The sequence below is a fragment of the Miscanthus floridulus genome, chromosome 12, assembly GCF_019320115.1.
Source record: "Miscanthus floridulus cultivar M001 chromosome 12, ASM1932011v1, whole genome shotgun sequence".
NCBI classification, from domain to species: domain Eukaryota; kingdom Viridiplantae; phylum Streptophyta; class Magnoliopsida; order Poales; family Poaceae; genus Miscanthus; species Miscanthus floridulus.
In genome coordinates this window covers 1,984,537-2,001,568 of record NC_089591.1, presented here as the reverse complement: position 1 = coordinate 2,001,568, position 17,032 = coordinate 1,984,537, and the positions used below count along the sequence as shown (strand labels likewise).

General features: G+C 41.3%; 1 protein-coding gene across 1 annotated transcript; it reads right to left on the bottom strand.

The window, feature by feature from the left end:
• Positions 1 to 6,406: 6,406 nt before the first annotated feature.
• LOC136498361 (transcription factor GHD7-like) lies at positions 6,407 to 8,806 on the bottom strand. Its single transcript, XM_066494300.1, has 2 exons — positions 8,287 to 8,806; positions 6,407 to 6,755 (listed from the first exon to the last, which is right to left on the bottom strand). The coding sequence occupies exons 1-2, from the start codon at positions 8,728 to 8,730 to the stop codon at positions 6,465 to 6,467; spliced, it is 735 nt and encodes a 244-aa protein (XP_066350397.1). The 5' UTR covers positions 8,731 to 8,806; the 3' UTR covers positions 6,407 to 6,464.
• Positions 8,807 to 17,032: the final 8,226 nt, after the last annotated feature.

Sequence of the window (17,032 nt, the reverse complement as noted above, 5' to 3'; positions counted from 1 at the left end):
ATTGAGGTCCATACAACACCTTTGGATCAAACTAACTCAAACCAATGGCTGAGGTAGCTTGTGAGTGTGCTTCTCCACCTTTCCCATGGATTGGTTACATGGTAGGGGCTAGGGGGCATCGGGCGATGCCAAGTGGGGTCGACTGACCCCACCATGTGGGCCTAGACCCCTCTGCCAAGTCCACTTTCCTTCCTTGCCTGATTTTGATGCATTTTCACCAAAATTTCCTGCATTAAAACAATTTTCCAAGAATAAGTGGAACTAGGTCATTTGTAAATGTTATTTGCTACTTGAGGTGTGTTTTACCTTCACTTTGGTGGAATGTTGATGGTCAAACATGTGGTTTAGTGGCCATCAATAGGTGGCCGCTACAGGAATCACTCTCCACCGTGCCTTCCCACAGCCGGCTACCTTGCTACAAGGTGCCACCCAGACACCTCCTGTGACCAGTCCTAATACTTCCTCCATACTTATAGCCATGTATGCCATCTATTCTATGATTTTTTATATACTACAAGATATGAATTGTGTACACACTTATTAAATTGTGTTTTTTCACAATGCATGTTCAGATGGATAGAAGTTGGGTGCATAGCACACTATTTTCTACTAAATATGCCAATGGTGTCAAAGAATTTATGGATTTCATTAAAGAAAAATTGGTGACAATGATGAGATTCTCTACTCATGTACTGGATGCCTTAATCAGAAGTACCTTTACATCATGCAGAGTACATTAGTGTACATGTTAATGAAGTTCCTATTCCTGTTATTGATAATGATGAGTGTTCCATACATGGGATGGGTGCGGCTGAGGATGACAACAATGGTGCTGGTCGGTTAGATAGGATGATAGGGACCTACAAACAGCAGAAAGACAAGCTAGACATGACACTAAAACTAAAAATAGAAACAATAATGGAAACATGGAAGGCTCTTTTTTGAAACTTGTGATGAAGGAGGCTAAGCGTCAACTTTATTCTAGTTGTACCAAATTTTCAAAGTTCTCCTTTGTGGTAATGCTACTTTAGATGAAGTCATTTTATAGGATTACCAACACTGCATTTTTGCAATATTGAAGCTACTGGCTGAAGCATTCCTAGATTTTAATACACTACCAAAATCATACAATGAAGGAAAGAAGATTCTAAAGAAATTAGACCGTGGATATGAATTGATACATAAAAATGGTGCATTCATGATTACCTAGCTTTGGGTGCTTTGTCTAGGCATACCATGAAAGGCGAAACAAACAGTAAGGTTCCTTATCTATAATAGGACTTAATGATATGCAATGCCCAGAAGACTAAAGGGTGCATTCACCTAGATGCCAAGCCATCAGGAGCACCAACATGCAAATCTTCGCCACCCGCACCCGAAGAATTGAGTCATTTGATTGGCTCATCATCAAGTCCTTTGGGGGGTTACTGTTGGTGATATGGACCCATGGTACCTCACCGTCCCAATATAAGACCATCACCATCGGGATGGGCCAAGGCTAGCAAAGATGAGGCCCACCCAAACTAGGGTATATCATCAGACACGGTGTTCAAGCAACCTGGCGCAAGGAGCTTGGACGCTGACTTCTATGGGATACGATAGCCATTCTATTACTATTTCCTTGTAAGTAATTAGGAAACATATCTATAAACTAATCACCTTCTATGTAACCCTACCCCCTGAGTATATAAGGTGGAGTAGGGAGCACTCGATCGGTACCTATTGCAATACTCAGAAACCCCTTGTAACTCAAGCACGCGAGATAAAGAGGTCAACTCCAAATTGGACGCAGGGAACCACACACTTGAACCAGTATAAATCTATGTCCAGTGTGCTACTCTTATGATTCCCTATGCGCGATACACTGATCATCATGGTTGGGTTCGAAAACTCCAACAGTTGTATATGCAAAGAGTCACTTGACATATGTATAGTGCTTCTTGATAACCATGCTAAAATGATTCATGTACTAAAACCAAATCTTATGTTCCTTATTTCCCATGAAAACACTTCTTGAATTGAAATTAATAGCCCTCCATTGTGAACCATCCATTGGGTGGCTTAGTTTTCCATCATTCAAGCACTCTTCGGCTTGCCACCACATCAACTTGGTTTTCTTTTTGTTCGAAATAACCACCTCGATATGGAATTATAGGGAAATACCACACAACCTTGGCTGGCAATCTTTTGCTCTGATCACTTGTCATCACCTTAGCAAATTGGCACTTGTAGTGTGAGTCAAAGCACACTGGACACACATCCAAATCTTTATAATTGTCATGATATAATATGCAATCATTGATGCACATATGACTTTTTGGTACTTCGAGCCCTATTCAGAAGATCATTTGCTTCGCCTAGTACATGTTCTCAAGCAACTCATTTGAGCTTGGAAGAGTCTTCCCCAAAAGGTTTAACAAATCATCAAAGCCTTTATTGGACAAACCATTACTTGATTTGATTAGCTTCCAAGTTGGTCACACTAGAATCTAAGTACAACAGCGTTCTTTCATCCTTTCTCATTTGCTCCAGCTTTTTCAAATTTATTGCATCAAGGAACTTTGGCTCTCCATCATGTATCATCTTGTCTAGAGCATCTACGACATTAGCATCAGCTTTCATTCACAATTTCTAACCGATTTCATTCTCAGTTTCATGGATGGTTTGGCGGACAGTTTCACCAATGGTATCCCGCATGGGTGCATGGATTGTATACCTTTGAGACTTCCTCAGGTAAGTTCTCACCATATTCCCCATTCTTATTCCAAACCTTTTAGTTTTTTCGTGAAACCTATATGTAGCTGATGGCAATGGATCTGCTTGATGTTTTGAAACTGCTTTTGATTTTTCCAATCCACACGTGGGCAATGTATGTATCCGTCACCCATATATTGTTTACTATGAACCCCTATGGTGGCCTTCACAAATGAATCTGTTCCTTCCACGAACTTGGTAGACATAGGATCCAAGTACATCCATATGCTATTCGTCTGTGAATAACATAACGTGTATGACATAGGTTGTACTATATATATGTTGTTCAGTTTAATGGAAAATGCCCTCTAAGATTCTACGTCATTCATAACTATGAGTTACAAGATACCAACCTTGAGTAATAATATAAGTGACGTACAACCTTCATAATTTGGGTAAGTGGAATGTAGTGGCCAAAAAAAGTGGCGGTGAAAATCGTTATCACCACTACCTTGGCAGACGATCTGATGGTGGAAACTATGGTGATTTTCACCATCGGTCCATCCGCCAAGCCAGTGGTATGGTGATAACAATTTTCACCGCTCAAATGGCCATTGCGCTTGTCTACCTTCAAACCGGTGGATAAACTTCTTTCCTCTGCTGGTTTGTAAGTGTGTGGAGCAGTGGTCGAAAAACTGGGAGGTGAAAATTATTTTCACTATTGGATCAGTGTATGATTTGGCAGTGATAACCACCGGGGTTTTTCACTGCCAAATCATATGCCAACCCGATAGTGAAAACAATTTTCACCATCGGTTTTCCACCCCATCGTGCCCCGCCCGCCTTTGAATCGACGGTGGGAATTATCACTATTGGTTCTTACAAAACTAACGCTAAAAGTGTTGGTGCCATTTTTTAGGGGTGACTAGTAATATGAGATGCCTCTGAAGATAGGCTTGTAGATGTGGCTAGGGCCCGAGGGCTACCACTACCGTAAAAAGCCAGTGCCTCTATGAATTTATTCTGTGGTAATGGGCGGTGCTGAAGATTGGTTTGTAGAGGTGGATGGCTTAGTGGCACTACTACAAAACTGACATTCACTACCGGCCCATCACTGCAGTTTGTTTTGGAACCGATAGTTATAGAGTATCACTACCGATTATTTTAGAACCGACAGTGATAGAGTATCACTGCTGGTTCGTGGCTTCAACTAGTAGTGATAGCACCATCGACACTGATAGGTGGACTATCAATACCAGTTCATGGCTTAAACCGGTGGTGATAGCCATGGTGTTATCACTGTCGGTTCAAGCCACTTAACCGAAAGTGATAACTAGTAGTGATATTTCACCAATCACTGCCGGTTCATGGTTGAATTGACAGTGATAGATGTTTTGGACAAAAAAATTCATAACTATTTCATTTGAGATCGCATGAAGATAATTTTTATATCAAATTTGTGGAGTTTAAAGAGATCTAAAACTTTGTAGTTCTCATATCAGATTTAATATAAGTTCTTGGATCAGATTTGACATGATTAACAATGTCGAATGGAGACAAAGTCAACATCAAAGTTATAGTACTCGACGAGATCTACATCTTTGTAGGTAAAACCTTTTCATTTGAGATTGTTTTGGTATCAAATATACAATATAAGATTAAAAAATATGTAGTTAAAAAAATAGCGTTAGCTATATAGTTACATGTGTCAAGTAGCCCAGTTAGTTTGTGCTCGTGAGGGAACGTGAAAGTTGAGGTCGTGAGTTTGAATTAAAAAAACACATAATTTTCTCATTTTATCTCCTATCACTGTCAGTTTCACTGATACTCTATTCTAGGGTAATGTGGGGCTTGAGGGCTGCCACTACCCTGAAAAGTTACCGCCCCTACAAATTGATTCTGTGGTAATAGGTGGTGAAAACATTTTCTGCAGTAGTGTCATTTATTCCTAAAAATTGATACTCTTCTTTTTTGATTGGGTACGACTTGGACATACACAACCCACACACTCTACAATCACACCACATGCACACACACGCGTGTGTGTCCATACAAACACAAAGAAGAGATTGGGAGGCTCTCTAGCCTCTAGTGCGATGCGTAATACCACTGAACGTGCATGCGTGCGCGTACCCTATTTTTTTGGAAAAAAATTTGAAAAAATGCGACACCGTGGTTTGAATCCTGGTGGGTAGCATCCCACTGGACAAACCTTGGTGAACCACATGCCCTTTCGCAATTGATACTCTATTTTGGAGTAGTGTGGGGCCCAAGGGCTGCCACTACCCTAAAAAGCCACCGCCTCTATACATTGATTTTGTAGTAATTTTCTAGAAAAATGTGACACCAGGGTTTGAACCGTGGTTGATAGTTCCTACTGGATAGATATATCATTGGACCACGTGCCCTTTCATAATTAATACTCTATTCTGGAGTAGTGTGGGGCCCAAAGGCTGCCACTAACCTAAAAGGCCACCGCCTCTATAAATTGATTCGGTGATTCTCTGTGGTAGTGTCATTTATTCCTGGAAATCAATTTTAAGCGGGGTTTAGCTTATATTTTTAGAAAATCGCAAAGAATTATTAACTGCACCAGGAAATTAAGAGAAGCTTTTTCAGCCCAAATTCCACGCACTGCATCCCAGAGGATTCGAACTTATGGCTTTTTTCCTCTCACAAGGCTCCCCTATGGTATATTGGCACGCCACACGTTGATTTGTGACTAAGTACAATTGCTATTCTTTTATATTAATTTTCATGAATCTTGTATTATTCAATATTTCAGCTGCTAAATGATCAAAAAGAGAAATGCTTCGACTACAAAGTTTTACAAATCAACGGGTACTACAACTATGGTATATGGCACATTTTTATTTGAGATCATTTGGAAAATTGAATATTTTAGATTTTAAATTTTAAGAATTTAAAATGTATATTTAAGCCCATAAATGATCTTAAATAAAGAACCGGCTAACTAGAAAGTTTTAGATCATGTTGAGCTCTAAGTTTTTATTTAAATATTATCTTGAAGGGTGGCTGACTTAGTCGATCAATTACACCTATACCAGAAATCACCTATTTTCAGGGATGGTTGGCATAATAAATGGCTCCAAAAAAATGATTTCTATAGGCAGATCTTTTTATGTATCAATCGTCCCTAAAAATATGTATATGCATTTTTCAGCAGCAGTTTTATTAAGTCATCCACTCATGAAAAACGATTTTGGGGGGTGGTTCGAAAGCTACAAAACATTTATAGAGATAGTTTACTCTATGCATCATCGTTGATAACAATAGAAACTGATTATAAAATTAATCCGTGTAGTAGTAGTGATCTTAGCTCTTTTCCATGGACGTACGAAAAGAGGAACAACAAGTACTATTACGTATATGAGATATTTGGACGCAAAGGTTGGAAGGCCTCTAGCTCGCGCTTTGCGGCGCCTGCCACACAATATAATTAAGCTTTAATTTTGTCATAATGGACGTCTGGCCAATATATAGAAGTTCCTAAATTTGAAGAACACAGTCTACTAGTGTACGTCATACAAATAGCAATACAAACAGTAACCCCAAAAGTTGTTATATATAGCAGTCGGCAATTGAGAGACATAACATATACTATATATATATATATATATATATATATATATATATATATATATATATATATATATATATATATATATATATATACACACTAATATGGATTCAATTATTAAGATATATGTAGTCAAATTAACCAGTGCCCAATATCTAATCGACTGGCATTACAGCAGGTGGTCGTTGCCAACGTTGTCTGCTGTGGCGGAGCAGGCTTCGGTTACCTTAGCAAAGCGGCCTCTCACCCGGGGTCTCACCTGCGCATAGGTTTTCCTGGATGCATATCTTATCTGCTTCACATAGCACCTCCTCATCCTCTTCTCCTTGTACCTCATCAACTTAACCTCCCTCTCCGTTGGCTGATCTACCGGCATTTGCAGCTGACTGTCGTCGGTCAGGGTTGTCTCTTTGAGCCTCGAGCTTGCGGCGTCTGTGAATGTGCTCCCACAAAATGACATCTGCATGAACCAGCAACTCTAAATCAGTGGAAAATAAAAGAAATGGGCCAGAAAGAGGTTGTGGTTAAATCAGTTTTATTTGAGCAATTAATAGGTATATATGAATTTATAAATATTATTGCATTTTATATTAGTTTCTGTGTCTTGCATGATCAAAGCAAAATTAGGAGAGCTAGGCAACTAAATAACTCATTGCCTTCGTCATTTATTATTTCGATATGAATCTGCACTTTGATGGATGTTGAATGGGCCTACATGTCTGATGAACATCAGATATTGCCTTGGTAGCGCGATTTGTTTGGGGTAGAAAATTAGATCTTAAGACAAGTGATTAAGTTGTTTGTATATATATGCCACGAAAGTGCATTGATTAATCACGTATTAGTTTCCTAAAAAAAGCCAAGTGTAGCAAAAAGCAAACAGCGCGCAAATATGCAAATTATCCACATAAAATGAGACAACTTATTTCCTATTTCATCAAACTTTGACATGGACAAAGCTTCAGGATAGATTTAGACAACAATTGGACATATGCATGGAAATCTTTTGACATATTATATTTTGGTTTTCTAGAAGATTTCGTTAGTTTCTTTATCATAACAATCAGACAAGCTAGGTCATCCATCCAAATAGGTAGATACATCTGTGGACGTACTACCGACGTGCCTGCATATTGTTACAGTTGACTTCGACCATACAAATCTGGAGTGCCTGCAGTTAACTATATGTATCATGAGGCAAGCATAAATTTTCGAGAGCAAAATAAACCAATACAGTGGTGAAGAAAATGGAAAAAGAAGCCCAAGCTTTCTCCCTTTTATCTACATATAATTTCTTAGTAAGTATATCACAATATATAGATTTGCTGATAAGAATATATAATCAATTCAGTTAGTAAGTATACCACAATTAACCTTACCCTTTTCCATATCTATTCCCTCTCCATAAGCAAATCACTATAGGTGATTAAGTTGGACTTGTTAATATCTCTCAGTCCTCCCACACAAGCTCTATGTATGAGAGTTATTAGTTTTTGCTCTGATGGAATTGCTGATGAATCTGTCGATTATCAACAATAAACCTGTACAACACCTTGTAACTGTTTTCCCCTTTATTCATAAAAAGTAAGCCCCCTCCTCTCAAAATCCCTAGATTTTATTAGGTGCAAAACATGAGCCCTGACCATCCATGCATGGTAGAAAATTTTTATAGTCTGCAAGACCCCGAAATCAGGTGCTGGTGCTGCTGCTGGCACAAAATTAAAAGAAGCGACACACACAGAGACACAGAGAAAAGGATTGGAAGAACCCCACATATGATCTTTCAAAAAACAAAAAAGAAGAGGAAGAACCACATATGGTGAGTTCGCTGGTCTAGTCTAGAATAAAAGGCAGGCACTGAAAGAAAGAATCGTGATCAATCAAGAACAGAAAGAACGTGAAGCAACTGAAGGCAAAATCCAGCCCAGGGACGGGGCCAGACGAGTGTTTTTACTGATGAGATTATTCTTTCCATGCTCCCTACTACTTACGATGGTGGCGCTTGCTGCTGCTGTCTCCGTTTGCCGGGCGGCGCCCCCGCTGCCGAGGCCCAGCCTGGCGTCCACCTCAAAGGTGAGCCCGTTCCTGTTCCCGTTTCCGGGGTGGTGGTACTGTGGCCCAAACTGGTCAAACGCCCGGTTCTCAGCTGGGGACAGGTCGTCGTCGCCGACCTCGCTCGCAGGTGGCGGTGGGTGGTCGAAGAGCCAGGCGATGCTTTCATGGTGGTCATCGTCGTTCTGATTGCCAAAGAACTGGAACTCGTGCAGGCACCCCGGTGGTTGCTGCTGCATCTTGGGGCTGGGCTCATGATGGTGAACCGCAGGGAAGACGGAGAACGAGGCCCGGCTATTGAGGTCGTCGTTGTCATCGCCGGTACGGAAGAGGTGCTGGCAGCAGGCGGCCGCACTGCACACACCGCATGCTGGCCCCGACATGTGGATCGATCGCGTGCGCTGCTCGATCTTGAGAGGTCTGCTGTGTGGAGGTGTGGCGCAGAAGATCGATCGATCAATCGGCGACTGGGGAGGAGGGAAACTTGTTGAATTGAGTTATATATATTGAGGCAGGTCAGTGTGTAGTGTAGCTCCTGGAATAGGAAGGAATAAATAAATAAAGCTGCTTGGTAGCTGCTAGGGCTAGTTACAATTCCATGGGGTAGCGCGCGGCAGTTAAACACTGAAAAAGGAAAGGCCAGGGGAAGCTGAAGAAAAGCAGATGTCCCTCGCAAAATCTGGTATCCAATGCCCGCGGCAGAATAGATATGGACAGGATTCTGGTATACCGTCGCGGGAGATAACGTGCCGGCCGGTGAGCTAGCAACGCTTAAATAAATTGCTTCAAAAAATTGACAACTAACGTTTCTTGACTAACGTTCTGGTTTCTCTTTATATATAGATAGTTTTTATTATGTACCTAGACGCAGGGTTTTCATTTTCGGAAATTAAAATTTATCGGGGGTCACAGATAAAGAGGATAAACATGATATATCGGAAATATCGGACCAAATTCAAATAAAATTTAATTTGAATTTAAGTAAATTTAAATAAATTTAAACAAAATTTGTACAAAAAAGATAGATATTTCCTTATCGGCACCTATGGATAAAGAGGATATATCGGAAATATCAGGAGATTTCGGCCGATATTGGAAACCATGCCTAGACGTAATAGATAGGTTTCCTTTTTTCTTTAGCTACTGCTTGTAAAACTCTATTGTTGTATTTTTATTTGCTTAATTTAATTCCAGGAGAGGTTATGGGTCCTTCTGTATCCCTCTATCTATTTATCTATCTATATCCGTGCGCCCGTTTGTCTATCTATCTATCTATCTATCTACATGAAGCTAGGTAGCTTGGTCTTTAGTTGTGAGAGCATCTTTGCAATGAGAAGCGAGAAGTACTGCAAGGAGTTATTGCCCGGATCTGTGGACCAGATAAAGAAACTAAACAAGACTGCGCAAAGAAAACCAAATCATTTGGGTGCATAGTATAACTCAACTTAGGGATGCCATCTTTCTGCTAGCTCTGACTTCTAGCTCCGATCCTTTAGCTGTAGTGTGGATATTCTCTCATTATGCATAAGTATAGTAGTCTCAACATGTGAACTGCGTGTAGCATAGTTGGTTGGGTTTCTTGTGGTATAACTTATTCACCTAAGTTAAAGTCCTCAAGCTGAACGCGCAATCATTGTTGGGTCAGAACCCGGCCTCCATCACCGTCGGAATTGCTTGTGGCGGAGGACAACTGGTAGTGATGGGGTCAGTTATCACTACTGGTTAATAGACCCGTTAGTGATAATACGCTATCATTGCCGGGTCAAAGCATGTTATTATATACTTGTCTTTAGCGACCTGTCAGTGATTGTGTGTTCTGGCGCAGTGGTTAAGAGACTTAAGAGTTTGGTTGTATTATAGAAGTTAGTAGTCGAAATACGCATCAAATTAATACTGTGCAAAGCAAAATATGACAAGTATTTTTTGTTCACTGAGAGTAGCACACTAGTAGCTATGCAAGTACATTTCTTGTTAAAAGTGCCCGCCTATTAGTCCTACAGAAAGTATATAAGTGTTGGCTTTACAAAACTGTCGAAAAGGAAGTTGCATGCATGGTGCATTTGGCTGGTGAATAAAGACATTGTTGGGTGTTTACACAGAAATAGAATCCTACCTTTGGGTAGCGGAGCCCCCTGGTGGCGACAGATAGGCACTCACATATTACAGCCACGATGGCAATGGCAGCGACAGGGAACACACAAAAGCGTGAAGTTTGCATGCATCAGGAATCAATCGTTGGCCCTACCCACCTGCTTTGAACGAATTTTGTTTGCTTTTAACAAAGCTAGCTGGAGATATATATCTATATATCTATCTCCATTGGATCCTCAGCTCAGCTGAATATATACGACTCCGTCTTGTGGTGCTGCAGGATAGAAGCATGACAAAGCAGGAGGAGTCTTAGCTAGCTCCGATCCCATCCATCGGTTGCCTCATATTTGATTCGAGTTCGACGGGGGCGTGGGCGCACACACACAGACATAAGATGTAAGGAAGCTAGCAGAGCCTCTCACCACTCGTCACCTTAGATTGAGAATCAGTATACGAAACATACAGCGCGCGCGTGGGCTGGATCAGTTATCAGGCTCCTGTTTAAAGTTGAAAACGGACGGAAGCGAACGGAAAATCGCTCTATCGTTTTCGTTTCAATATCTTTAGACGGAAACGGGAGTGGGAGCCGGACAGCCGTGAACAAAAACGGTAGCGGGATAAACGGAAATACGAAAACGGGTAAATACGATTGGAAAATAGACGAAAACGAATGGTAAGCGAAAACTTAAGCCGGAACATGTATGCCGCATATGATAGCTCAAATATATAGACCAAAGTGCAATACCAAATATCAAATATGCACTGACCACACATAAATATTAGTACAATACCAAATATCCATACATCACACAAATATGAAGTATCCATACATCACATGAGACAAGAGACATGAAACATCACGTGCTCACAAGTCACAAGTCACAAACAGTATGTGTTTAGCACAAATAGGCAAATAGCAATACACATGTGTTCACAAACATAAATTGCAGTAGTCCACCAGCACCCATACAACATGTTTATTTAATGGTTCACTAACAACAGAGAGCACACACAGCACCACGGCACATCAATTTTTTATAGCTCACCATCTTCATTCATTGCATCTGGAGCACTTTGCCCTTCTTCCTATAATTTTCAGCACATATATTCAAGATTAATTGGAAATGTAAGTCTATGTTATTGTCTTTAGTTATTACAGAACTGTTTCAGAAGCCAAGCTAAATACCTCATCATCATCAGTGGTGGAGGGACTAGTACTAACAGATTCCGTCTCTGGAGGTGACAGTTCAGCCACAATTGTAGGAATGTATTTGGGATCTAAAAAATCAAAATAAAGACCACGCAATATTATACTTGTATGATCAGTTAGGAAAATAATATGTGACAATTAGATTAAAGAACTAAGGAAAATATTACCTTTGCTTGGTGCATGTATCTAGTCCTTGGCGCAAATCTGTGCTTGTACCACCTCAGGATCTAGATGATTACGATAGGGATCAACAACTCGCCCAGGCCCACTAAATGCAGACTCAAAAGCTACTGTTGACACCTGTATTGCCATTATATCCCGAGCAATTTGTGCAAGAATTGGATATTTATCTATATTGTTCTTCCAGGAAGCGAAAATATCAAATGGATTTTGCTTCAACAGTGGCTCTACCATGTATTTGTCTAACTCATTTACTTTATTTCTATCAGGCCCACAATCATCATATAAGACACTTGTAACACTGCTGGTGTTACGAACTTGCTTAGTACCTTGGTTAAGTCCTCGGAGAAATCAAGCCAAATGAGTTTTCAAATTTTAGCAAGTTAAAACACACATGAAATGGCACGTGTATCTTATATGACTCACTTCTATAGTTAAGAAAAAATAAATGAGTGTTGTAAGTTAGTTTATTTTAGGTGAAAATATGCTAATGAGATCTTAATAAGAAAAACTGAATAAGTTGTTTTAATTATTGGCATGAAAAATATTTTTTTTATAAACCGAAGCGTAAAATAACTTAGGATTAAAAAGTGCCATTTTTGGAGGATTATTTGATGCAAAATAATTAAACAATATCTACATATTTTGTTTCTATGAGTTAGTACGAAGTATGGGCTACGTCACGGTAGGTTTGTTAGTTGAAATCGACAAGGTTTAGACCTTTTAAAAATTAGGGCAAAAGTGTTAAGGAAGGTTAGTTCTAACCGAACCTTTGAATTCTCTAAGTCAGAAATGATAATGGATAGTGCCATTTTGGCATTTAAAATCCAACAAAAATGCCTAAACACTAACTTAATGTTTTCGCACAGTTGGTTGCATCAAAGTGAATACATGGGTAGGGTTTTGTCCCTGAGTGGGTTGGAGTTGTCGTGGCGTCGCAAGAATTTCCCCAACATCGCTAGAACGTGTTGCAGTCAGGTTTGGCGCCCCGTTCATGAATCAGCGCTTGGCTTGATGAACCTATTTTGGTGTGTCTCTATCTATCTCGGTAATTCATCTAAGCTTGCATTTGATGCTCCTTGGGATAGCCTTTAGGACTATCTTGAGCCTTGGTAAATTGGTTTGGTCTCAACCGAGCTGATTTGGTTTTGGTCGGAGCTTTAAAAGTCATGCAAGTCACTGATAGCAGCCGCTCGCCCAAAGTTCACGGTCACCGCATGCACGGCGCAGTTGGCGATGAGCTCAAGCATGGCCGGGTTGTTGTCGCTCGGTCGGCGCACGCTCAGTCGATGTCGCGCGGCATCCCTGGCTATGTGTGGCCGTTCTAGGGGGGCCATGGCCTAGCTCCTGCTGTAGCTCGTGGGCTTACTAACCTTAGGTGATCGGCCGCCGTGCCGAGCACTAGTTCAGGGCTAGGTTGCGGCTATCATGGCTCCACCGACGTGGCGGCTGCCCCGCCCCTCATTCTATCTACCACGACGATGACTCGGTCACCATGGAGATGAGAAGCCTCACTGTCTTGCCGCTAGCCACCATGAGAGCTCTGCTCGGGTCCAGCTCCTCTGAGTTAAGCGTGTCGTGACAAACCCTCCCCGCTTCGCCAGTCGCGTGCACACGCTCGTGTCGTAGCGGGTGATCAAAGCCAACCTGTCTTAATCCTCCCGCCCACGTGTGCGTGCCTCTTCACGGCATGGCACAGCCAGAGCTTGCCTATTCGCCCCTCAAATTCATCTAGCTCAGGCCTCTCGCAACCTGATTCTTTGCATGAGTAAGTGGCACTGGAGGCCAACTAGGCGCTCCATCTTTCCCACCCCTGGCCAAGAGCTATCGACTGTAAACTCGTCTTGACCCCCTCCACTTGGTGCTCGTGTTGTTTTGTCCAGGAGGCTCACCATTGGCTTGGCGATGCGCTGGTGCCACGCTCGGCACACCACCGTGAGGTGCGGACGCACGTGGCTAGGTCGCCTCATCGCTCCTCTGTCTCAACCACCGCCGTGGCACAAACCTCGGTGAGCCACTAGTGCTTATGCGTTACCTCCATCGCCTCGATAGAACATTAGGCCACCGGACTGGCCACACCGCTGCCGCAAATGACCCCTCGCCACTGCAGCTCGTAGTACTATGTCTCCGAGTCCCTAACCGCTACCTAGCCATGCGAGTTTAGCCTTAGGTAGTGGTCGGCCCCTTACTCCCATCTTAGCGAGTCTAGGTTGCTGGCGTAGCTGCCCGCTGCCGTCAGCCGCCGCGTCGGCGAGTGTGGGGGAATCCAGGGACCTCCCAGTGGTAAAGGCGACAACATCAGAGGTCTATTTGCAAAGATGTTGACTAGAGGAATAGTATGTATGGTGTTTGTGCTATTACGAAGAAAAACATGGTCTCTTTTGCAAGAATGCCACCGCATGGGCGCGTCCCGGTCTTGGGCCGTATTGGGCCGTCGCGGCGTGCATGCACCCGCACCCCGCACTTGGCCAGCAGGCCAGATTAGGTTAAGGTCGGCCCCTTATCTTTTCCAAGTATTTACTAATATAGTTTCTAAACTAAACTTGTAAATCCAATAAAAATTTGTGTAGATGACCAAAAATTGTGAAAATAATTTTGTTAGGTTCCTAAAATTATAACCTATCTGTTAGTGTGTTTGGTTCCCATAACTCAAAAATAATTCAAGGTTGCTTTAAACGCTTTAACATGCTTTGATATTATTAAAATATGAACTTGTAGGAATTTTTTAGATGAATCAGTGCTAGTGTTAAAATCTAAAAAATTTACAGTAGGTTCCTAGTATTATGATAGGCTCACCATAATTTTTGTGGCTCCAGAGTAATTATTTTGCTAGAATAACTAATGAGCCTTAGATCAAATATATATATTAAACAAAATAAATAAATGCCTTGAAGTGGTATAACTAAAATACTTGGGTAAAGTAGCGCTCTGATGACAACCTAGATACGTAGCCTAGCACGTTAGAGCTATCTCATTAGAGCATCTCCAAGAGTTTGCTATCTCAACTTGGCATCCATATAATTTTGGCAAAACAAGAAAAAATAGCCTCCAATAGTTTGGCAAAACAACTTGGCATCAATAGCAACTTGGCAAATCTTCCCTCCGCACGCGCAAATATACACGCGCGTATATGGCTTGGCATCCGGGGCTCTTCGTTTCTTAGCAGGGCTCTTCGTTCGCTTAGCGGGGCTCTTCGTTCGCTTAGCGGGCCTCTTCGTTTTTTAACGGGTTTTTTTATTTTACCAAGTCAAAAATGCCAAACTCTTGGAGATGGATTGTTTTTTTACTTGGCATATAATTTTGGGAGTTGGTAAATCACAAGATTTGCTAAGTAAAATTTGACAAACTCTTAGAGATGCTCTTAGCTTGCGAGGTGTAAATGAATTTCTAATAGTTTCGGTTGCCGTTGATTATTTACATCTATGCGTTGCATCCACGTATATCATAATAGGAACAACGATGGGTCATGGAGATGCTCGAAGTAGCGGAAAAGATGGTGCCTGATGATTGTGTCACCACGATGAAATGCTAACTTTTGGTTATATCTTACCCAGGCAAGCCTCGGTGCATAACCCCTATTATTCTGCACTTTATCTTATGCTTGTGCATTAAGTTTTAAGGAGTTGAATGAAAACCACTTGCATATAAATATTATTATCCTATGAGTCTTACTAGTATGATAGGATCGTGTAGATTGCTATGCTATAGGGCTCTAGTAGAAGTCGAGTGATTACCTTTCACTCGCGAGAGATAGGAAAGATATTATTGTTGTTATTATAATACTATCACATGGAATATATATGAGTGATAATTGGAGACCGAGCGAAATGGTACTTAGGATCTAGACTTGGTTAGGCATTCGAGCGAGGCTCGAATTATACTTGTTCCGCCGTATCGATTGAGGATCGTCCGTTGCTGTGTATTCTAGTCAGGTCACAGACTTATTATCCTGAGCACATACTTGCTTCTAGGAGTGGGAAGGCTCATTGCTCTCTTGTCATGGGTTCTGGCTCTTTCTGGACCAACTGATTAAAGGCGGGGATGGTGGAGGTCTAAGCACCACACTGAGTCCAGGTCTCAGGAGTGAGGGCTTGGAGTCCAAGTTTGGACGGAGACCTAGACCCCTTGATAGGAGAGTGGTGGGTTAGTCTTGTTTGTGCCTGGGGTGCAAACAGGGCATGTGTCTTGGGGTACCCAGCTAGGATACATCGGTTCGTGAATCGCCGTGTGATACGGTACGACTTGGCTATGATCTAGCACTATAGTAAGAACTAGAACTTGGAAGGTGATAAAATGGTTCTCATTGCTTACCACCTGCTTGAAAGGTAGCATAGGTGCTTACCTAGAATGGTTAGATAATGAACTAATAATGACTGCCAATAAAATATAATATAAGGATGCACTTTTAGTAATGCTCCTGTAGATACAATAAACCCACAAGCCAGATAGTCTTGCATATCCTTGGAGTCTTATCTTTTCTCCTGACGGATAAGTCTTGCGGAGTACAATTGAGTACTCAGGGGTTGTTCTACCCTGTTGCAGGTGACAGGTGGATGCTAGAGCTGACACTTGTGTGTGGGAATCTCCTGGTGGGCTCAACGATGATTTTCTTAACGTTGCAGACATAGAGTTTATTTGAAACTTCCACCCAAAATATTTATAATGGAAAAACTTATAACCTGTTATGATGTATATAACGTATCATCATGTTAATGTTTAACTTGTCATTAAATGATTTTATTTCTGCTGAAACTCTAATAACATGGTTATATTCCGCTATTATAAACAATAAATATTATACTCTGATATGGAAAGTGATGCAAGAAATGCCTAAAATGTTGTTAGCTTTATTCTCCCATTTATGATCATGTTGAAAAATGTAGATTTTTGGGTTCTCCCATGGGGTGTGCTTAATAGAACAGTTTAAATTAGCTCACTCTTGGGGTGTTTAGTGTCTAATGGAAGACAAGCACCTCTGGAAGTGAGTTATTTTAGGTGGTTCTGCCACAAAACTCTCAAGTTCAGCATCTTGACTCTCATGATCTGTTGGGCTAACCAATTCATTTGCACTCACAGCACCCTTTGCCTTTGAGGATTCAGGTGTAGAGGTAGCATAAGACTTATACAAGTCCTTGAGAACACTAATAAATTCATCGAGTTTAATTTGACAGTAGTCACCATAGAACTTTCTCATGTAATACTCT

Excerpts from the sequence above, each read along its gene's own strand:
- LOC136498361 (XM_066494300.1), bottom strand. The coding sequence starts at position 8,730 with ATGTCGGGGCCAGCATGCGGTGTGTGCAGTGCGGCCGCCTGCTGCCAG. Across the intron at positions 6,756-8,286 it reads CAGCAGCAAGCGCCACCATC|ATGTCATTTTGTGGGAGCAC; the intron begins GTAAGTAGTAGG and ends TGGTTCATGCAG.